Here is a 23,398-nt window from a genome sequence, read left to right as displayed (position 1 = left end):
TCCATTGTTTTCTCTTTACCGATGAATATCATTACTTTTTCATTTCCTTGCTGCTTTCAAGATTTTTTTCTTTGCCTTTAGTTTTCCAAAGTTTGATTTTGATGTATGTTGGCCTGGATTCCTATTAGTTTATCCTGTTTAGAGTTTCCTCAGCTTTTTGAATGTATATGTTTTTGAATTTTGGAAAATTTGAGAAATTTTTGGTCTATTTTTTTCTCTGAATGATTTTTCAGTTCCATGTTCTCTAACTCCCTGTAGAATTCAATAACAAAAATACTAAATATACTTTGTTATAGTCCCACAGGTCCCTGAGACTCTTTTTTTTTTTTTTTGGAGTCTAGTTTCTGTCTCTTGTTCAGATTGGGTAAGTTATATTGTTCTGTCTTCAAGTTCATTGATTTCTCTCCTTTTGTCTCATTTTGCTATTAAGCAAACCCAGTAGAGTTCTCATTTAAGGTATTGGACTTTTCAGGTCTAAGATACTCCATTTTGGTCTTCATTATATCACCTGCTTCTTTGTCAAGGTTTTATATTTCTTCACTGAGACAATCTATGTTTTCCTTTGTTACCAAGCATTGTTTGCAATTGCTCATTGAAACATTGTTTGATTATGGCGACTTTAAAATACTCGTCAAATAATTCTAATTTGTTTCTAAGCTAAGATTTTCCTGGCTCTTTGTAGCACAATGATTTTTTTCATTGTATCCTGGATACTTAAGGTATTATACTTCAAATCCCTGGATTTTAATATAATCTTCTGTTTTGGAAGACTTCTCTGACACCATGCCATCTTGTTGCTGGAAGTGAGGGTGAAAATCCAGGTTTCCCACTTGGGTCCACTGACACTCCAGTGAGTAGGGATACCTTGTCACTCTGGGTGGATGTAATGCAAGTCTCAGCTGCTTCTCTGCTACAACCCCATTGGGGTGACAGGCAATGCTTCATTACAGGTGGGTTACAAGCTCTGGACTTCCCACTTGACTTTTCATGATGAGGATAAGGATCTGACCAGTTTTTCTCTTCAGTGTTTAGTTGGAGTAGGGGAAATTACTATAGAAATTTTTAATGTTTTTTTAAGATTTCTCTTTTCTTGTCTTTGGATAAAAAGAGAAAATATAATCTAGCTGCTCCTTCCAAGCTGAACCTAAATAAGAACATTGATCCTATGTGATTAGGGTCGCCCCTTGGGATAAGAATACATAACTATGTTGCCAGGGAAGGTAAATACTGAGGATGCCAGCAGTCAAAGTGTTGAATTCTGTGCATGAGGTCCAGAATAGCTTGTACATCCTGTTCACAGCACAGTTTTAGACCCTTGTGGACAGGATTATCTTTGAACACCAGTCTCACCTGATGATGCCACATGTCTGTTCTCACATTAATAGTAAACTGAGTAAAGATTGTTCCCATTACAATTGTAATCAAAATAAAATTGAGCCCTGGCTGGTGTGGCTCAGTTGGGTGGAAAATTGTCCTGTAAACCGAAGGTCATAGGTTTGATTCCCATGCCTAGGGCGCATGCCTAGGTTGCAGGTTCTGTCCCCAGTTGGGGCATGTACAAGAGGCAACTGATAGATGTTTCTCTTTCACATCAATGTTCCTTTCCTTCTCTCTAAAATCAATGAGCATGTCCTTGGGTGAGAATAAATAAATAAATAAATAAATAAAAAAAACTGAGAGTAGTGTCACTACAAATTTTTATTTTTTCCAGTTTTTCAATCATTTACTGTATGACTTTGCTTTAGTCTTGCCTAGGATATTGTCCTTCATTTTCTAATGTTTTAGCTAATACAGACTATTAGTGAATATAAACTGTCATTGAAAAATAAACAAAAACAGAAAAAAAGAGAAGTAATAGTGTTAATGTTGATAGCTAGATATTAATAAAGGAAGGGAGTAAAGGGAATCAGGCATTATTAAGCAAAATAAACTAGGGAGCTGAATCGGAAGTTACAGCATTCATAGGCACTCCAGGGGATTGCAACTTTGCCCCACCAAGGGCAAAACACCCCTCTCTCCCCCATCTAGGGAGGAAAGATGGACTTTCCAATCTCCCCAGGGTACAACCAGTCTATCTGCCCAGACTATGGGGGGAATGAATAAACAATAAAAAGAAAATTTTTCTGCTGGGTGCACACCCAGTAGAAACCAAGATGTCACGTGGGAGGTACTTCCACTCTGAGGCATGAACAGTAGGAACTAAAATGATAAAAATAAGGGGCAGTGCCTATCTTGGGAAAATAATTGGATTGGATTAGGGACAAAAAAACCCTGGAAATAAATCAATTAGGGGAGTACCCAAAACCAGCCTATGACAGATTGGTTATTTTGAAAGGGAACCTGGTCCTTCTCAAACCCAAGATAATATAATTCAAGCTTAACAAATCTCTCTCTCTCTCTCTCTCTCTCTCTCTCTCACACACACACACACACACACACACACACACACACACACACACGTGTTCTTTCCATTTGCACATTCTCTCTCTGTAGCAGCCATGTGGCCCTAATACCCACTTGGGGCCATGGGTGTGAGCCTGGGTACAGCAACACAGTATCAGCTGAAGCACAGCCGGGAAAAGAAGCTGAACTACCCAGATGGTGACAGGGACCAAACTGGACTGAACCAATGGAACAGAAGTTTTGGATCCTGGACTTTATTTTGGGCTTGATGGAGACAAAGCTGGACTGTTTCCACAGGGGGCAGACAGAAATCAGACATTGGGAACCTGGGCACAGCCATGTATTTCAACCCCAATAAATCTTACCACTAAATCTCACCCTCCCATGCATGGGTCTGTGGAAATGCTTTTCCTGTGACTCCATGAAAAGACCTCATTTCCATTGGCAATAGTACATAAGAAAAAGGAAAAGAATAATTTTAGTAAATTTTAATATAACAGCAATTTTTTCAGTAAACAATATTTCCTAAATGAACAGACTGGTGTCTGATCAGCTGAGAATATTGTTATTTCCCTGGCTTTACATGCCACTTTTCACACACTGACTTGAAATACCATTTCTCTTTAACATTATATGTTATGTATAATGTATTCTTTATTTTGTTTCATTGGTTCATTCATTTCTCTATTCCTGGAAAAAATGCTATACTTATTTAAAATGCCATAGGGTTTTCTTTTTTGGTGTTTTGAGTGGCAAATTTCTGTGTTTGATATCAAATAAATCCAAGTGTGGACTTGGATAAGGGGAGACTTTAATTAGAAAGACTATTCCAATAGGGAGAATGCTCTGATCCTCAGAAATATGTGAGCATCTCAAAATCATACAGAAAAATATTTGTCTTTTACAAGGTTAAAGAAAAAGCAGGCAAAAATTAGCAGAACATTTGGAGGGGAAATTGCAAAAAATAAGGGGAATTATCAGAGTTGTGACAGGAAATGGGGATCTCTGTGGTCAGTCAGTTCCCAAGAGAAACTGATGAGGGGGCATGTTACACTTTCTGTGTGTGCGCTTGCTCAGACCTGGAGTAAGCAGAGTCCAGGGGCCTGTATGAAAAGAGAAGCCTGATTTAAGTTTGGTCAAAACAAGGCCGAGGGAAAGAAATGGATAAGGTGAACACTTGATTACTTATTGTTTACAACTGTTCTGTCTCTCCTTTCACATTTTTCTTCAGTATAACCTTATAGATAGTTTACTAAGTTCTGTAAAAAATGTCTTGGGACTTTCACTGTGATTGCATTTACCACGTAGATTAATGTGGAGTTAATAGTTTCATATAACATTAACATTTTCTATCACTTCAGTATAATTCTCTTTATATGGGTTATGATTTTTCAGTTATACTTTATAGTATTGTCCTTGAGGATTTTATGCATTTCTTTTTTCCCATTTATTAAGAAAATTTAGTTATTTTCAAGGCATACAATAATTAACAACCATACAATGACAATATTGACAAATGTGTATGAACTTCAATTTCTATATTACCTATTATACCTATGTATAATATCCATATACATATAACTGGAGTTTATAATCATTTTTTATTTGACAATGCTTCCCATGTAATTTAACATGCTAAATAAAGTTAGATTCACATATCTATCTTTTTAGGTCCCCAATAAAAATTCTTTCTAACCTTATGCATTTCTTGTATGAATGTTTCTGGCTATTGTTGAAGTTTTGTTTTAAAAATTTAAATGGGACTGTCATTGTTTGCAGATGTCATGATAGTGTATATAGAAAAGCCTATAAGCTCCACCAAAAACTATTCAGCCTAATAAGTGAATTTGGTAAAATATCAGGATACAAAGTCAATATTCAGAAATTGAAGGCATTTTTGTACACCAAAAATGAAATATCAGAAATAGAAACTAGGAAAAATTCCCATTTACTATAGCAACAAGAAAAATAAAGTATCTAGGAATAAACCTAATCAAGGAGGTAAATGACCTGCACTCAGAAAACTATGCAACACTGAAGAAATTAAGGAAGATACAAACAAATGGAAGCATGTACCATGTTCATGGATTGGAAGAATCAACTTCATAAAAATATCCATACTACCCAAAGCAATCTATAGATTCAATGCAATCTCCATTAAAATACCAATGACATATTTCACAGATTTAGAACAAATATTTCAAAAATTGTGGAACCAAAAATGACCCGAATAGCCACAGCAATCTTGAGAAAGAAGAACAAAGTAGGAAGGATCACAATACCTAATACAAAACTATACTACAAGTCCATTCTAATCAAAACAGTCTGGTACTGGCATAAGAACAGACACATAGATCACTGGAACAGAATAGAGAGCCCAGAAATAAACCCATGTTGCTATGGTCAATTAATATTTGACAAAGGGGGCAGAAGCATACAATGGAGTAAAAATAGCCTTTTCACCAAATGCTGCTGGGAGAGCTGGACAGCTACATGCAAAAAAAAAAAAAAAAAAAAAAAGACACCGGACCACCAATTTACACCATACACTAGAATAAACTCAAAATGGATAAAAACGTAAATATCAGCTGAGACACCATAAAAGTCCTAGAGGAAAATATAGGCAGTAAAATTTCAGATATCCTATGCAGCAATATTTTTGCCAATACATCTTCTAGGACAAGGGAAATAAAGGAAAAGAGCATAAAGAAAACAAATGGGACTACATCAAATTAAAAAGCTTCTGTACAGTTAAAGGAAACATCAGCAAATGAAAAGGGAACTAACCATATGTGAAAATATATTTGCCAATAATACCTCAGACTGATCTCCAAAACATAGAAAGAACTCCTACAACTCAATGCCAGGAAGGCAAACAATCCAATCAAAAAATGTGCAAAAGACCTGAACAGACACTTCTCCAAGGAGGACTTACAGAGGGCCCAGAGTCATTTGAAAGATGCTCAGCATCACTAGCCATCAAAGAGAAGCAAATTAAAACCACAATCAGGTATCACTTCACACTGGTCAGAATGGCCATTATTAACAAATTAACAAACAAGTGTTGGCGAGGATGTGGAGAAAAGGGAGCCTTAGTGCACTGTTGGTGGGAATGCAGACTGGTGCAGCCACTGTGGAAAACAGTATTCCATAAACAGTATGAAATTTCCTCAGAAAACTAAAAAGGGAACTGCCTTTTGACCTGGCAATTCCACTGCTGGGATTATACCCTAGGAACCCTGAAACACCAATTCAAAAGAACCTATGCACTCCAATGTTCATCCAGCACAATTTACAATAGCCAAGTGCTGGAAGCAACCTAAATGCCCACCAGTAAATGAGTGGATCAAAAAACTATGGTACATTTACACAATGGAATACCTCACAGCAGAAATAAAGAAGGAGCTCTTACCCTTTGTGACAGCACGGATGGAATGGAGAGCATTATGCTAAGTGAAATAAGCCAAGTGGTGAAAGACAAATACCATATGATCTCACCAATAAGTGGAACCTAATCAACAAAACAAACAAGCAAGCAAAATATAATCAGAGGCATTGAAATTAAGAACAAACTGATAGTAACCAGAGGAGAGATGGAAGGGGGTAATGAAGTGGGGAGGGGGAAGGGCTTTCAGGAACCACTATAAAGGACACAAGGACAAAACCAAAAAGGGGTAGGATCGAGGGTGGGAAGTGGGGATGTGTGGGGCGGGGGGCCGGGGTGGGAAGAAAATGGAGACAACTGTACTTGAACAACAATAAAAAAAAGTATTAAAAAGAAAAGAATTGAAATTGTGGTATCTGTTGTCCAGGAACCCAAAGTTTAGTCATTTGGGATTCTGAGAACTCAGGAAATAGAAATTCCATGAATGGTAGATGTGAGAAAATGGAAGAATGTAGAGCTTGGAAAGTAACTGGAGAGTCAGAAAATGGGAAGGACTATTCTGTTATACTATTCCAATATTTTATCATAAATTAGCCTTATCATTGAATTTAAGAATTTCTTTGTATGATGCAGATATGAATCTCCTATTACACTTGATCTTAGTCAAAAAGCCTAGAAGCAATGATGAATCTCTTATTAACAAGCAAGTATTTTTATCTCCAGACTTAAAATTTGTTTATTTTAATTTTTTAAATTGTTTTTCAAGTACAATTGTCTCCATTTTCACCCCACCATTGATTACAGTGGCATTGATTAATAAGATTACATAGGTTTTGAGTATACCAGTGCACTTCTATGACACCTAATTTGTATATTGCATTGTGTGCTCATCACCCAAAGTCAACTCATCTTCTGTCACTTCAGAATTTTAAAAATGGTGTCCTATCACCTAGATACTTTCATTTAAGTAGTAAATCTCATAAGTTTTTTTCTTTGATTTTGGATTTTTTTCTTTAAAAAATTTTTTTTATTGTTATTCAATTACAGTTGTATGCCTTTTCTCCCCATCCCTCCACCCCACCCCAGCCGAACCCACCTCCCTCCCCCACCTCCACCCTCCCCCTTGATTTTGTCCATGTGTCCTTTATAGTATACTGTTCCTGTAATCCCCTCTCCTCACTGTCCCCTCCCCACTCCCCTCTGGCTATTGTTAGATTGTTCTTAAGTTCAATGTCTCTGGTTATATTTTGTTTGCTTTTTTCTCTTATTGATTATGTTCCAGTTAAAGGTGAGATCATTTTGGATTTTGATTAAAAGGATGTTATTAACAAAATTTTAAATTGTGGCCTCTATTTTCTTTTGAAATTTGCCATATGTTCATAATGTTGTCCACTTTCCCCAGTAAAACTGGGTTTTCTTAACCTTGGGGGTAACAGAAGAGAACATAAAATTTCCAGTTAAAGTGTACTTTCTCCTTATTTTTTTTTAATTTTTAATTTTTTAGAGAGGCAGGAAGAGAGGGAGGAAGAGGGAGAAAAACATTGATGTGTGAGAGAAAGATCAATTGGTTGCCTCTCACACACCCACAACCAGGACCTGGCCTACAACCCAGGCATGCACCCTGACCAGGAATCAAACCAGTGACCTTTTGCTTTGCAGGCCAGCACTCAACCCACTGAGCCACACCAGCCAGGGCTATTCTCTCTTTGTACCTTACATGTTATAGAAACTTTCCTGTTTCTATAGTGAAAAGGAAGACATCTGTTTTTAGCATCTGTATAATGTAAGGGAATTTAGAACAGAGTTTCTCAAGCTCAGCATTATTGACATTTGGAGGCTGTATAAATCTTCAGCTGGGGCTGTCCTGTGCATTGTAGAGTGTTGAACAGAACCCCTTGCCTTCACTCACTATATGCCAGTTGGTACCCACCCAGCTGTATAACGAAAGATGTGTCTGGAAAATGCCAAATGTTCCCTGGAACAAGATTGTCCCCCAGGTGAGCACTACTGTAGAGCCGTTTACGTATTAATCATAGTTATTTAAAATTCAGTGTCTGTTAAGTCTGGTTCTATCGATTTCTTCATAGGTTGCTTTATCTTGCTTTTGCTTGTGTTTTATAATTTTTGGTTAAATGTTACTGGCAATAGGCATAGCTAATTCTTCTGCTAGGCTGTTTTTGAAGGAGCTTGAATCTACCTAGTGGGAGATATTTTACCCTGGCTTTCATTTTGTTCTTGTGTGACCTTGTTATCTTATGCTTCTGTTGGGGCTACTTTGATAGAGGATTTTTTCTCATTGCTCCACCTTCAGATGTAAACTTTCCCAGTGTGGCTGCATCTCAGAGGAGGTCTCTCCACATTTCTTCTACTCCCTCAGAGATTCTGTACTATCTGATCTCCCACTTGGCCCTTAGCAATTCATTAAAAATGTAGGTGAATTCCTCTTAACTATTTGTCTGGCATCCACATTTCTTCCTTCTAGGTTCTGCTATAGGTGATTCAGTGCTCCTGATGGTCTCTCCTCGGATGAGCCTGTCTTCTTAGATTTTTGGTTACTGTTCCCTTAGTTCTCCTACAGGTTCAAGAAAATTAATGATTTTGTTGTTAATATGAATTTTTCTTATTGTTAGGTTGGGAGAGATACTTGTTTCCATTTTTTGTTTCCCAGGCAGAAATAGGGATTTCCCTCTACTATCTTCTAATGGTTTAATAATTTTATTTTTAATTTAAATCCATCAGCTTATAGTCATGTGAATTCATAATTTTATAAAATATCTATTCATAGAGTTTGTACAGATAAAAGCATTTGATACAGACATCTAGGAATTTATGAGAGTATTACTTTAATGAATTAATAAGTAATTTATTTATTTATTTTTGACAGATCTTTTTATTTTACCATTTTTAAACATAGAATTTAGAAGAATGATAACAATACTTTTATTTCCTCCATCTAGATTCAACAATTATCAACATATTACCATATTAAAATTTTTCTCAATTTATATACACACATACATTCTTTTTTTTTTTATTGTTGTTCGAGTACAGTTGTCTCCATTTTCTTCATGCCACTCTCCCCTGCCCCACCCATCTCCACCTCCCACCCTTGATCCTACCCCATTTGACTTTGTTCATGTGTCCTTTACACATGTTCCTGGATGACCCTTCCCCTTGTTTCACCCATTATCCCCCTCCTGCCTCCTCTCTGGTTACTGTCAGTTCATTCTTTATTCCAATGTCCCTGAAAGCACTTATGTTCATTGGGTGACATCATGACACTTTAATAATTCTTCAATAAATATTAAAACATTTAAAGAATATTTCCTACATAACCAAAATGCTATTATTATACTCAAGAAAATTAACAACAATTTTATAAGAAGTTATTTTAATAACTTCTAATGTCCAATATATATTCAAATTATTCCAATGGATTCCAAAATGTCATTTTTAACTATATACCTGAGCCAGAGTCCCACCAAAATTGACATTGAATTTTATTTTATATCCCTTTTGTCTCTTTTAATCTAGATCAGCCTCTAGCCACTTTTAAAAATTAAATTTATTGGGTGGCATTAATAAAATTATACAGGTTTCAAGTGTACAATTCTATGATACATCATCTGTATATTGCATTTTAAAAATGATACCTTTAGAAGAGTCCAGGCCAATTGGTTTGTTATATACCTTATGCTTTTAGTGGCCATACCGAATGTTGAAAAAAAATCGCGATTTTCTTATTCTAGCATATCTTTTACATTTACTGGCTGATATTTTAGGTATCATGCATTTTTATTTAATATGTTGTAATCATTTACAGTACTTTTTTTGATGTTCAGTTGGTGCAGATTTGGGCAATGAGGTCCCACAGGGAATTTCTTCTAGGTGTAACTGCTCTAGATTTAGATCTTGCCTAGCTCACATTCTGAGGATGAAATGATATGGTTTGTATAAATACATGTTACAAAATGTGCAGTAGCAATATATGCCTTTTACTACAGACTACATTATAAAATGTAAAGATGTAGGTATTCTATTAATTGTTTTATTCTACTGTGGTTTTTTTTTCCATGTAAGCTCTGTGAAATCAGGAATTAGATCTGTTATGATCTGAATGCAACACATGGTGATTAATAAAAATATAATTTTTGAGTGAATAAATTAGTAAGTCTTTAGAAATGAAGAGTGAATAAATTGAGGCATGCAGGTAGGGAGACCAACTGCCCTAGTTGCCTGTAACTCAGGTGTTTCTTGGGATGTAGGACTGTTAGTTCTAAAACTGGAAAGTCTTGAGGAACTGGGAGTAGTTGTTTACCCTATGTGCGGTATTTGAACATTACTTTTCTCTTTTATGCTATTTTAAGAAAGCCATTTGAATTTTCCTTATTAAATATCTTCAACTTGGACACCTTTGTAGAAGAATGGTTGATGCAGAGGGATTAGTCCAAGGCAACTGAGGGACTGGGTCAAACCTCCCTGACTGTTCTGGGAGTGAGCTGAGTATGCTGTGTGGACCAGAAAATCCTAATTTTCCAGCAACTGAATGTCAAACATTTCCTGCATATGCCCTCCTACAATGATGCCAAGAAGAGTTACTTGAAACAAACACACAAAAATATTTTCTATACTCTTTGCCCAAAGTATTACAGTTCATAATTTTCTTCATTTTCCAGGAGTCAAGATCATCAACTTTAGCTGTTTGTTATAATTCTTCCTGAGAAGAAAAGTGTAAAAATGATAGTGTTAAAAAGTGCAAGTCTTGTACACAGAAAACTATAAAACATTGTCAAAAGAAGTGATATAACCTAAAGAAGTGGAAAAACAACTCATGTTCATAAATCAGAAGATTTAATATAGTTAAGATGGTAATATCCACCCAACTGATTTGCAACTTCAACACAATCCTTATTAATATTTCAGTTAAATATTTTTCAGAAATTGACAAGCACAGCTTGAAATTCATATGGAACTTCAAGGGGCACAAACTAGCTGAACCAATCTTAAAAAACAAGAACAAATCTGCAGAGTCAATTCTCCAATTTCAAACTTGTTCCAAAGCTACTCTAATCAAGACAGGTGATGGAAGAGAATCAAAGGTCCAGAAGTAAACCCTTATATTTATGGTGAATTAATTTTGACAAGATATCAAGGCAATTCATTGGGGGAAAGAACAATCTTTTCAATAAATGATGACAGGACAACTGAATATCCATATGTAAAAGAATGTACATCTCATGTCATATTAAAAACCTCACACCATTAAAAAAATTACAAATAAATCAAATACATAAACATAATAACTAAAACTATAAAAGTCTTGGGGGAAAAAGTGTTTAAATCTTTTTGACTTCATATTAAACAATTCTTTTTTAGATATGACACCCAAAGCACAAGTGAATAAAAACATAGATAACTTGGTCTTCATCAAAATCAACAACTTTTGTGGATCAATGGACATTTTCAAGGGAGTAAGATTATTTCTCCCATGGGTTGGGAGAAAATAATTGAAAATCATGTATCTGACAAGGGACTTGTATTCAGACATATATAGCATTCTTACAACTTATCAATGAAACAAAAATGATTCAATAAAAAAATTGGCAAGGATTCAGCTTGATATTTCCCCAAAGAAAATATGCAAATAGATAATAACCACATGAAAAGATGCTCAGCATCATTAGACATGAAGGAATTCAAATCAAAAGCAAAATGACAAACTATCGCACACACCCTAAGGAATAAGAAAGACAAATATTAATGAGTTTGGGGAGAATGTGGAGGAAATTGGAACCCTCATATATTTTGGTGTTGCTCCTAGGGGCAATGGGAAACCATTTTTATGTGGAAAACTATTGGAGGTAGGAGAAGAATATACAGGGAGACCGATTAGGAAGATATTGCAATTTAGCCAAGGAAAGATGTCAGCTGAAATTAGGGAGAAGGTGATAGAGATGGTGTCAATAAAACCAATTTGTGAGCTACTGAAAAGGAAATTGTAGGATGATTTAGCAATGGATTGGTTTGGGGTGGAACCAAGTAGGGAGAGGATAATGTCAAAGATGCTTCAAGTCCCTGATGTTCCAGGTGCAAGGAGAGAGATGCATTTGAAATGTAAAACCCTGAAGAGGATTATGTCCGTGAAAAATGATGTTTGTTTATGGACTTGTTGGACTGTTTCTGAGATATCTAAGTAGAGGTGTGAAGTAGACAATTGAAAAAATAGTGGTCTCAAGCTCATAGGTAATTTAGTGCTAGAGAAAAAAATTTGGCCATTATTTCTTTCTGCAGGATGTATTACATCCTTGTGGACAAGATTGCCTGTTAGGGGGGTAGAAATTAGAATAGAAATGCTGTCATAACCAAGACAGATAGTGTGGTTGAAATATAAAGGAGATAAAGAAAGGTTAGCTAGAGAGATAGCAATAGTTCCGGGGGGTGTCGAGACATAGGAGTCAGGGACACAATAAGAGTGTTTAAAATGGAGGCAGGAACCAAAGCATTTAATACTGCTAAGAGGACCAAAAGATATTTGTCAGTGGAGATTACTGGAGGCTTAAGAGAGAAAGGTCTTTGGATGGAATAATGAAGATAAAACCCATTTTTGAGTGTATAGCAGAAGAGAGAGAGGAATCAAGTATTAATAATTTATTATGAGAGAGTTAGCATGTTGCAATTAAAGTAGAAACAATACTGTTGAGAAAATGAGACTGATTAAAATAGACAGAGATTGAAAAAGCAATAATATAAATTTGTTGAGAAGTCAGGAGGGTTGAGAAGCAAAGTACATGTTGAAGAATTTGCTTTAAAAAGTAGGAAGCACATCTTGTCTGTGGTAATAAAATGGAATTAGAAGAGAATGAACCAGATGCCAAATAGCTGGTGTTTTTCAGAGCACAAAGTTGACCTTGTTTCACCCTGCTGACTTGTATTATCTCTGTGAAGAAGCTGGTAGGAACATCTGCTAGGAAAAGGAAGGAGCTAGAAGGATGAGACTTTGGAGGAGTAGAGAGTTTGGGAAGTAGGAGTTTTAGAGGGTGAATAAGGAAGTGGATGAGAAAAATGCAGAAGGCTTGCCAGGCAGCATGGTGGGTACATGGAAGTTGGGGAAAGTTGAAGTCTTTGCACAATTCATATGAACCCCATGGGTCTCACTTTCTTCATCTACAAGAAAAAACATAATACTTACCTTCAAGTGCAGATGCGAATACATGGGAACAAAAAATATGAAAATAGTTTTGTAAACCCAAACATAAAAATGCTTGGTAGGATTCACACCGCTAGGATCTCTCCTCTGCCCACTGAAATTATCCTCCCTGATTTTCCCAGGTATTTCCCAGGTAATAGTATCAGGAATGATCGCAGACTATTAAAGAAGGTCAAATCCAACTTAGTACTTATTTTATTAATTTTTATCATGACCTGTATCATGTGTTTGTTGTTCTTTCTATAGAGAGGAGCCTGGAATGACTTGGGACAAAGGGTGGTGCTGTGACTGTGCACTTTGAGCATCACAGCTTCACATCACTAGTTCCTGCTTGTTGAGCTGACTGCAGCTTCACTCTCTGCCTATGAAGAAGTTTTTTGTATCTTCTCATTTAGTAAGATTAAAAACAACATACGCCATGTCACACAAAGTGGGTGCTCTACACACGTGGGGAATGAGAAGATATCATTTGCAAGGGTTAAGATGAGCATAGAAACACAGTGAGTGAGAGTAGAGGAAGACCTCCATTCATAAAAGGAAAATGTCTTTGAGTGAGTCTAGGAGTAAACCCAGTGTGGGTTAATTTAGGGAGTCCCCTGCTATATACCTGAGTTGTCTGGTGTGAAGGACATGAAAGCTCAATGAGATCAGTTAGTGAAGTGCTCTGGGAGTGATGAGTGATCTTACCAAACTGTGTTTAGGGTCATCCGACAAAGCCTTGCTGGAGAGGGTGTACTTCTCAGAGTCTGCTTTGGTTTTCCTGATCCCTTTCAACCATTGCCTGTATTGTTCTCGGACCTTCAGAGGCAAAGCATGCTCTGAGTCAGCTCACTGAGAGGAGTGAGAATGGAAAGGGTGCTGGGTGGGAGTGGGACTGTGGTACCTGCTGGCTGAGGAGACAGTACACCAGGAAGATGAAGACTCCCTGCAGGCTGTTGATGATGGTGAAGAGATAGGCCATGGCATGGGCAGCTGGGCCCAGCTGCAGGATTCCCAGACACCACGTGCAGCCCAAGATGAAGAGCTGGGCCATTGCTTTAAACGTCAGCACCCTGGGTAGGAGGAGAAAGGAGACCCATGGTGCACCCAGAGCCACAGAATCAAGGCCACTCTCATCTCCACCCCATGAACACATGTGACTGAATCGTGACCCACTTTGGCTTTTACTCTCAATGACTCTCTTAAAAAAACGCTATTAGGAACTGTGATGGCATTTTGACTTGGACTAAAGTAGTGATAATTCATAAGGTGGGTTTCAAAATGATCATGATGTGTCATGAATGGCCCTAATTTTATTCAACTGACATTATTGAAGATGTTGTATAACAATAAGATGTACCTGACTCTGTGCTGGGTCTTGGGTTTAAAAACAGGAAAGACAATTTCTGTCTTCACAGACCTTGCAGTCTCACAGAAAGACTAAAACAGTCACTTATCATATTTGTGACGTGTGAGCTACCTCTGGCCAGGCCCCATCCAGGACTGGTCCTGTCTTCTCCCTCTCCATGAACTGCCCCCAGATATGCTTTGCTCAGAATAGAGGCCATTAATTCTGTGCAAAGTTGAGGAAAGCAAAGGACACCCCTAGCCTTTCAGAGATGTGACATGTGGGTGAAATCACCTGATTTTAGCAGGTGTAGGAGTGAAGAGGACAGAGGGAAGAGCCTCCATGAAGGTGTGTGCTGGGTTCTGGGAACAGGTAGGTTGATACCCTAAGGATTTTATAAAGATGTAAACGTTCTTTGGACATTTTCATAGGGGGCAATGGAATTAATCCACATTTAAGAGAACAAAGTCAATTTCTCTGTAGCTGAGGTAATTTCATGCTGGATTTATGGAGAAATGACATGTTTCTGGCTTGCGTTTTGCAGCAAAGCACAGTATCTGAGCAGGTTTCCAGGGAGGGTGGCTGCCTTTCTCCTCCTGTCCCCTCAGAATCCCTGTGAAAGGACATCGGGTGCTTGGAACCATAGGGCCTTGCTCCTGGACCCTGCTTTGTGTGGGGCGGTGTGCCCCTCTGACCCATCTCACCTTGTGTTCTGGAGGGTGGACACATCACTGTTGAGTGAGGAGAGCTTGCTTTTCAGAATCCAGATGGTCATCAGAAAGAAAGCCAAGTTAATCTGCAGAGACCCCATGAGGCATATTGAATATATTCCACATCTGTATAGCTTCCTCCTAGCTCATGGAACACCTAACCCAGCAGGTAATAAGCTTTCGTATTTCGTAGCAGTCATAGAAAACCATATCCCAAAAGAAGTTAACTCGGGCGCATTCTTGTCTGGTAACTGGGGTGACCAAGTCATCCCAATTTTCTGAGTTTTAGCACCAAAAGTCCGACGTTTCAGGAATCCCTGTGTCCTGATTTGAAACTGAAATTGTCCCTCCTGGGAGCCCCCTCAGTCCTGGAGAAACTGATTGATTGCTCACCTTTCCTATAGCCCTCCTTATACACCTGCTCTTTGGTTGACCCTCAGCTGAGCAGGAAGGATGCTCTGATGTCATCCTTTACTCACAGAGAAGATGGTGCAGACGGGGCCAAGGAAGGTCCATACAAATCCTTGTTGTGTGTGGAGCCAGCATCTAAGAGGGAGATGGAAAGAGATTGAAGAATCTATTTGCTTTTGTGGATAAACATTCAATAAATAAACATATCCCTCAGTTCCCATAGTTTCTCTGTGACTCCTTTATTATATTATTATTCTTTTTTTTTTTGTGGGTAAGAGCATTTTGAGATCTTCCTTCTTAGTAAATTATAAGCATTCAATACAATATTCTAAACTATAGATGCTACAAATCTGTGTATGGTCTACAGATCTCCCAAAGTTATTTATCTTTCATATTGATACCTTTTTATTCCTTTGATGGTGGTGATGGTTTCATGGGTGTATACTTATACTCAAACTCATCAGGTTGTAGACATTAAACATGCGCAACTTAAAAAAATATATATTTATTGATTATGCTATTACAGTTGTCCCATTCCCCCCCCCTCACTCCACTCCATCCTGCCCACCCCCTCCCTCCCACATTCCCCGCCCCCCTATAGTTCATGTCCATGGGTCATACTTATAAGTTCTTTGGCTTCTACATTTCCTACACTATTCTTACCCTCCCCCTGTCTATTTTCCACCTATCATCTGTGCTACTTATTCTCTGTACCTTTCCCCCCCTCTCCCCCTCCCACTCCCCTATTCACAACCCTCCATGTGATCTCCATCTCTATGGTTCTGTTCTTGTTCTAGTAAACATGCACAACTTTTTACACATCAATCACACCTTAATAAAGTGGTTTTAAAAAATTTTAATTCTTTTAAAAAAACTCTGCTAAGTTTTGGGCCCCCAAAATGCATACAGAGATAAATATAAGCTCTTAAAAGAATCAACAAATTAATTTATGGTTAATAAAAACAGAAGCATAGACACATAGAACACACTGAGAGCTGTCAGAGGGGAGGGGCACTGGGGGAGTGGGTGAAAAACGGTGAAGGGATTAAGCAAAACATATATATTTTGACACATAGACACAGACAACAGTGTTGTGATAGCAGAGGGAAAGGGGGTAGGGGGAGTGGAAGTGGGCAAAGGGGAGATAAATGGTGGAAGAAAGAGTCTTGACTTTGGGTAGTGAGTACACAATGCAGTATACAGATGTTTTATTGAGTTGTATACTTGAAACCTGTGTGGTTTTATTCACCAGTGTTGCCCCAATAAATTCAATTTAAAAAATTTATGGTTTATTGGACAAATATTGTGTCTCCTCTGAACCAGGACCTCTGCTTGGCCTGAAGATCCAATTGCAATTAAGACAGACTGGTCTCAGCTCTTGCGCATGGCTCAGTTGGTTGGAACATCATCCTGTACACCAAAAGGTTGCGGGTTTGATTTCCCAGTCAGGGCACATACCTATGTTATGGGTTCGATCCCCAGTTGAGTTGTGTATGGGAAGCAACAGATCAATGTTTCTTTCTCACATCGATCTCTCTCTCTTTCTCTCTCTCTCTGCCTCTCTCTCCCTCTTTCAAATCAATAAATATCTTCAGTTGAGGATTAAAAAAGATAGGCTGGTCTCAGTCCTCAGGGAGGCCCCAGCTGGGTGGGAAGATCACCAATTAGACAATAGAAACAATCAAGATGGTGAGTTTTGTGATCAAGTGTGAGGAGCTATGAGAACACGTAGCTGGATCAATAGCCTAGTGTGGGATATAGGAGGTTCAGGTAGTTAAGAAGGACCGTGAGAGAACTTATTCCATTTATTCTGAGATATGAAGGATGAGCAGGTATAAAGAAGGTAAGAAAATCTGGGACATGTAAGATGAGGGTAAAAAAAAGATGATGACTGGGACCTGACACAGTACTAAGGCAGGGCTTGCATACATCACATAATTTATTTCCCATGACAACATACATATTCAAATAATGGCAGGTCAGGCATCTGATGCTCAAGGAAACACAGTTGGTAATTCAAGGCCAAGTGAGATGCTTGAGAATGAATTGAGAGGTGCGAGGGCCATGGAGTTAGATGGATCCACCAGAAGACTAAAAACTAACACTACTAAGGCAATGTTGGTAAATTGCACCCTGTGGGCCAACTTGAGCTATCACCTGATTTTGTAAATGTGTTTCACTGGAACACAGTTATACTTGTTCACTTCCATATTGTCTGTGGCTGCTTTTATGTTACCAGAACAGAACTGAGTAGTTGCAACAGAAATTATATGGTCACAAAGCTCAAAAGATATAGTTTTTTTTTTGCCATTTATAGGAAAAGTTGATGACTTTTATGCTAAGCTGTGTAGGAAGGCCAGATGGCCAGGCCTCGTCTGATGGAGGTGAACTTTCATTTATTCTATCAGCATAGAGGATGTTGTGAGTGTCAGACTGCCTGGGTTTGGTCCCAGCTCTGCCACCAACCAGCTGAGCTGTGTGACCATGGCCAGTCATCTCAGTTTCCTCATCTGTAAAACTCACATTTCATTAGTTTCTACCTCAGAAGGTTGTTGGGAGGATGATTTGAGTTCAACATAAAACATAATAAAACAGCGATTGCATTTCAGAAGTATATAAATATCAATTTCATTTATAAATCATCTTAATTTATAAATATCAGTTTCATTTATAAAACATCTTAATTTATAAATCAGTTTCATTTATAAATATTAGTTTGAGTAATAATGACTTCCTCATTGAAATCATCTTTCATTTCTTCTAGAATTAGGGGAAGTGGGTTACACAGGCCAATGCCATCCCTTCATTTCAATTTTGCTTTCTAGAAGATTTGAAACAGCCCCTTCAGTGGTGATGAGTGAAAAGGGTGAAGGGGAATGTAGTTATATATTGTTATAATATTGTTATAAATTTGTGTGGTGACAGATGATTACTAGAATTAGTGGGGTGATCATATTGTAAGGGACAAAAATGTCAAATCACTATATTGTACACCTGAAACTAATAGATTTAATATAATATTGTATACCAACTATACTTAAATAAATAAATAAAACAAAAAGCTCAGTCTCTTACTTTCGGCCAAGATAGAGAGATAGGTAGACACACTGTGCCTCCTTGCACAACCAAAAGAAAGACAACAACAAATTTAAAAACAAAAAACAACCAGAACTGACATAAAACCAAACTGTATGGAAGTCTGACAACTAGGGAGTTAAGGAAGAAACATTCATCCAGACCAGTAGGAGGGGTGGAGATGGGCAGCCAAGTGGTGAGGACTCGCAGCAAGGCAGCTTCTGGAGGACTGGCATGGGCAAGGTGGTGGCTAGCGGATTAGGCGAGGTGGTGGCTGGCAGACTGGGCGGTCCCACATTTGCATGCAGATAAATCAGGAAGAACAACTGGGGAGTGGACAGACCATGCAACCCAGGGTTCCAGTACAGGGAAACAAAGCCTCAAAACCTCTGACTGAAAATACCTGTGGGTGTTGAGGTGGCAGTGGGAGAAATTCCCAGACTCATAGGAGAGTTAATCGAAGAGACCCACGGGGTCCCAGAATGTACACAAACCTACCCACCTGGGAATCAGCACCAGAAGAGCCCAATTTGATTGTGAGTAGCAGGGGAAGTGACTGATAACCAGCAGACAGTAGAGCAATTGGCACTGTTCCCTCTCAGACCCCTCCCAGACATACAGCGTCACAACACAGTGACATGGGTTGCCCTGCCCTGGTGAACACCTAAGGTTCTGCCCCTTACTATGTAACAGGTGTGCTGAGACAAAAAAATAATGGCCCAAGTTAAAGAACAGATCAAAGCTCCAGAAAAAATACAACTAGGCAACAAAGAGATAGCCAACCTATCAGATGCACAGTTCAAAACACTGGTAATCAAGATGCTCCAGGAACTCACTGGGTACTTTAACAGCATAAAAAAGGCCAGACAGCAATGAAGGTTGCATTATGTGAAATAAAGAAAAATCTATAGGGAACCAACAGTGATGGGAAGGAAACCAAGACTCAAATCCACAGTTTGGAGCAGAAGGAAGAAAGAAACATTCAATCAGAACAGAATGAAGAAACAAGAATTCAAAAAAATGAGGAGAGGCTTAGGAACCTCCAAGACATCTTTAAACATTCTAACATCCGAATCATAGGGGTACCAGGAGGAGAAGAGGAAGAGCAAGAAATTAAAAACTTATTTGAACAGATAATGAAGGAGAACTTCCCCAGTCTGGCAAAGGAAATAGACTTCCAGGAAGTCCAGGAAGCTCAGAGAGTTCCAAAGAAGTTGGACCCAAGGAGGAACACACCAAGGCACATCATAATTACATTACCCAAGATTAAACAGGAGAGAATCTTAAAAGCATCAAGAAAAAAGGAGACAGTTACCTTCAAAGGAGTTCCCATAAGACTGTCAGCTGATTTCTCAAAAGAAACCTTGCAGGCAAGAAGGGACTGGCAAGAAGTATTCCAAGTCATGAAAGGCAAGGACCTACATCCAAGATTCCTCTACCCAGCAAAGCTATCATTTAGAATGGAAGGGCAGATAAAGTGCTTCTCAGATAAGGTCAAGTTAGAAGAGTTCACCATCACCAGGCCATTATTATATGAAATGTTAGAGGGACTTATCCAAGAAAAAGAAGATAAAAAATATGAACAGTAAAATGACAACAAGGTCACAGCTATTAATAACCAAACTTAAAAAAACAAAACAAAACAAACCAAGCAAACAACTAGAGCAGGAACAGATTCACAGAAGTGGAGATCACATGGAGGGTTATCAGTGGTGGAGTGTGAAGGGGAGAGAGGGGGAAAGGGTACAGGGCATAAGTAGCATAAATGGTAGGTAGAAAATAGACAGGAGGAGGTTAAGAATAGTATAGGAAATGTAGAAGCCAAAGAACTTATATGTGTGACCCATGAACATGAACTAAAGGGGAGGAATGCAGGTGGGAGGGGATGTACAGGGCAGAGGGGAATAAAGGGGAAGAAATGGGACAACGGTAATAGCATAATCAATAAAATATATTAAAATAAAAAAACCCCAAAACTCATTCTCATCAATTAATGCAATGAATGATATTCATATATATTCCCTAATTACAAGGTACAATTAATATTATGCCAATAGGTAGTCATTAATATAATATTTCATTATTATTCATAATTAAACCTAAAAGATCAAAAAATAAGTTCAATTATTTAACTACATATTAATTTATAATTATTAATAATCAATACATTAGTGTTTTATTAATATTACACACAATTCATACTATATGAATACATAATTATTTATACACAATGTAATTAACATTTAAAACAATTAAATCTCTTGGACATAAAAACAGCTACTTTAATGACCACAGTCTTCTACCAAAAAGACATCTGCAGGGTGATTACTGAGTTTTCCTCTGTTTTTCACATTCTCATGAAATGATAGTGCTACATTGGTTCCCTGCTGGTTATTCATCTGGAGAAGATGACCATTCATGTGGGGAAGATAAAACTAGAGGGAATTTTAATTTACCGGTCAGCTGTTCCATAAAGGTGAGGCCTGGATGCTGCAGAAATGGCCACAATCACAGCCGGGACTCCATAGCCCACAGGGAACATGAACTTCTTCATGAACCTGCTCACGCTGGCATAGTTGACCACCATCAGGTTGCGTGCAGTGAGGAAGAGGTGCAGGCCCTCCAGCAGCATCCAGGTGAAGGAGGCCAGGTAGAGGTAGTGTAAGGCACCCGCGATGATGGCACACAGCACCTGGGGGAGAGGTCAGAGTCACCAGGTGGGATTGTCAGGGTGGAGTGTGGCCTTAGGACCTGTCCTACACCTCAAAGAGAACTCTTTATGAAGGAATTGTCAAGAGAGGATCTGTCATCCTGTTTCATCAGTCAGTGTGAAATTGGCTACTCACCCCTCTAACCTTCCCAGAACCCAAGGACATTTTATTAAGGGGTCCAGTGCAGCATGGCCCCATGATCTCTGCATCTCCTGGGCAGGACAAGGGTCCTTGGGGACAGCAGTACCTTAATCTCTGTTCTGTTGATAGCTGTGAGGAAGAGCAGGTGGGCCAAGAAGAGGCAGATGCAGAGCTGCAGGTGGAGGGAGGTGCTGGTGTTCTGGATGGCTCTGCACAGCAGGAAGGTGAGGGCTGCCAGGAGGAGGCACAGCAGAGAGAGGCTCAGCCCCACATGGGTGATCACAGCCAGGGCGGGATCCTCTTCCTGGGAGCCAGCAAGAAGGAGATCTCAGTCACACTTTTCTGCTCTGGGGTACAATTGTGTTTTTCAAAGTACACAGATTAGAATGACAAAACAAACAAAAAATAGTAACAAGTGTGGGCAAAATGGAGTGGCTGAAACTCTTATACACTGCTGGGTGAGAATGTAAGAAGTAACCTCTTCTGGAGTGGAGTTTGGTGGTTTCTTATAAACATACAAGTACTATATGGCCCAGAAATTCCATATCTGAGTGTTTACCCAAGGGAAATGAGAAAAAGTTCATCAAAAGAATGTTCAAGAATGTTCGTAGCAGCTTTATGCATAACAGGCCAGATTGGAAACAATGTAAATGTCCGTTAACTAGAGAACAGATAAATTGTGGGGTGATCATACACTGGCAGGCTCTAGAGCATTAAAAAGGAATGAACTATGGTTATGGACAACATAACAAGAAAGAATCTCATAGACACTATGTTGAACAGAAGGAGCAGACATGAGGGAGAATGATTTTACTCTACTGCATGATTCTGGAATGGTTAAAAGTAAACTGTGGTGATAAAGGGAAAGGGATTAGCTAAAGAACACATGTGCATGATCCACGAACACAGGCAGCAGTGTGGTGATGGCCAGAGGGAATGCAGGGCCAGGGGCTGGGTGGAGGTGGCAAAGGGGGGGGGGAGGAAATAGGGACATCTGTAATAGTGTCAACAATAAAAATAAAGAAAAATATCCTGTTTTATATAAAAAATGGAAAAAAAATCAGATCCTGGTTTCCTGGGGGGGTGGGGGCGGGGCATTGCCTGGGACTGTACAAGAGGCTTTGCGAGGCCTGAGAAAGGGTCTGTATCTCAGTGGTGGTCGTGGTTACAGGGTGTTTACTATTGTCAAAACTCATGACCTGTATTGTTATCACCTGACTTTTATTGCAAACATATCGTACTCCAATAAAGTCCATTAAGAAATGAATTTCTGCTCTTTGTGTGAGTTCCTCGGTGGTGACACAAAAGTCTCACTGCTGATATTTTAGTTTGCTTGGATAAATCTTAAAAACCCACATAAAATCTCTGTGATACTCTGTAATACAGCCTTGACCATGTTTTTACAGAAATACCTTGGAAATAATTCCTCCAGGAAAAGTCTTGCTTTTGAGATAAGTAATCAAAAGAATAAACACAATATCTATAGAAAATATTACAAGGAAAAAAGAAAAAAATTCAAGGAAGGAAGACTCACCAGATAACTGTTACTACAGAGCAAATGAAAGTTGTGACATTATTGACCATGAATCATAATAGGTAAGGAAACACTGCCTTTATAACCAACAGATAAGAGCAAAGATGCAAGAACTCACTCATTAAGGGAAGTCTGGTGAAATTGTGCATTAGAAAAGCTCATTAAATAGATGAAAGGAAAAAACCCAACAAGTAATGAAGTCACAATTTAAGGAGGTATTAAGAATGAACCCTGATGGAAACTCAGTTTAAGGAACATGGAGAATAAGAATGAAAAAAAAAATAGTAAAATTAACATTAATAAGAGGTACAAAAAGAGAATCAGGCAAAAAATATGGGAGTTAGGCAAAGGAGAGACACAATATGCATAATTGGAGTCTTCAATGAAGACAACCAAATTGATGTGAGCAAACACTGTAAATTAGATTTAAAGACATATTTTTCAAAAATAGAAGGAAGTTGAATTTATACACTTAAAAGAAACGTCTTGCATGG

The 23,398-nt window shown here is 38.4% G+C and overlaps 1 protein-coding gene across 4 annotated transcripts in view; it reads right to left on the bottom strand.

Moving 5' to 3' along the window:
* Window positions 1-8,625: 8,625 nt before the first annotated feature.
* Window positions 8,626-23,398, bottom strand: part of ADGRE2 (adhesion G protein-coupled receptor E2) — a 35,014-nt gene continuing 20,241 nt past the window's right edge. For all 4 annotated transcript variants that reach the window (XM_071219203.1, XM_071219204.1, XM_071219206.1 and 1 more), the window contains exons 12-18: window positions 21,477-21,674; window positions 20,975-21,210; window positions 15,512-15,578; window positions 15,027-15,118; window positions 13,879-14,047; window positions 13,683-13,793; window positions 8,626-10,505 (exon numbers count right to left, since the gene is read on the bottom strand). In XM_071219203.1, coding sequence (XP_071075304.1) covers window positions 10,494-10,505; window positions 13,683-13,793; window positions 13,879-14,047; window positions 15,027-15,118; window positions 15,512-15,578; window positions 20,975-21,210; window positions 21,477-21,674 — 885 coding nt within the window. In that variant the 3' untranslated portion in view covers window positions 8,626-10,493. The remainder of the gene's footprint in view (window positions 10,506-13,682; window positions 13,794-13,878; window positions 14,048-15,026; window positions 15,119-15,511; window positions 15,579-20,974; window positions 21,211-21,476; window positions 21,675-23,398) is intronic.

Source organism: Desmodus rotundus, chromosome 9 (assembly GCF_022682495.2).
Source record: "Desmodus rotundus isolate HL8 chromosome 9, HLdesRot8A.1, whole genome shotgun sequence".
NCBI classification, from domain to species: Eukaryota; Metazoa; Chordata; class Mammalia; order Chiroptera; family Phyllostomidae; genus Desmodus; species Desmodus rotundus.
Note: the sequence above shows the minus strand (reverse complement) of the source record. Positions and strands in the feature narration are given on the sequence as shown.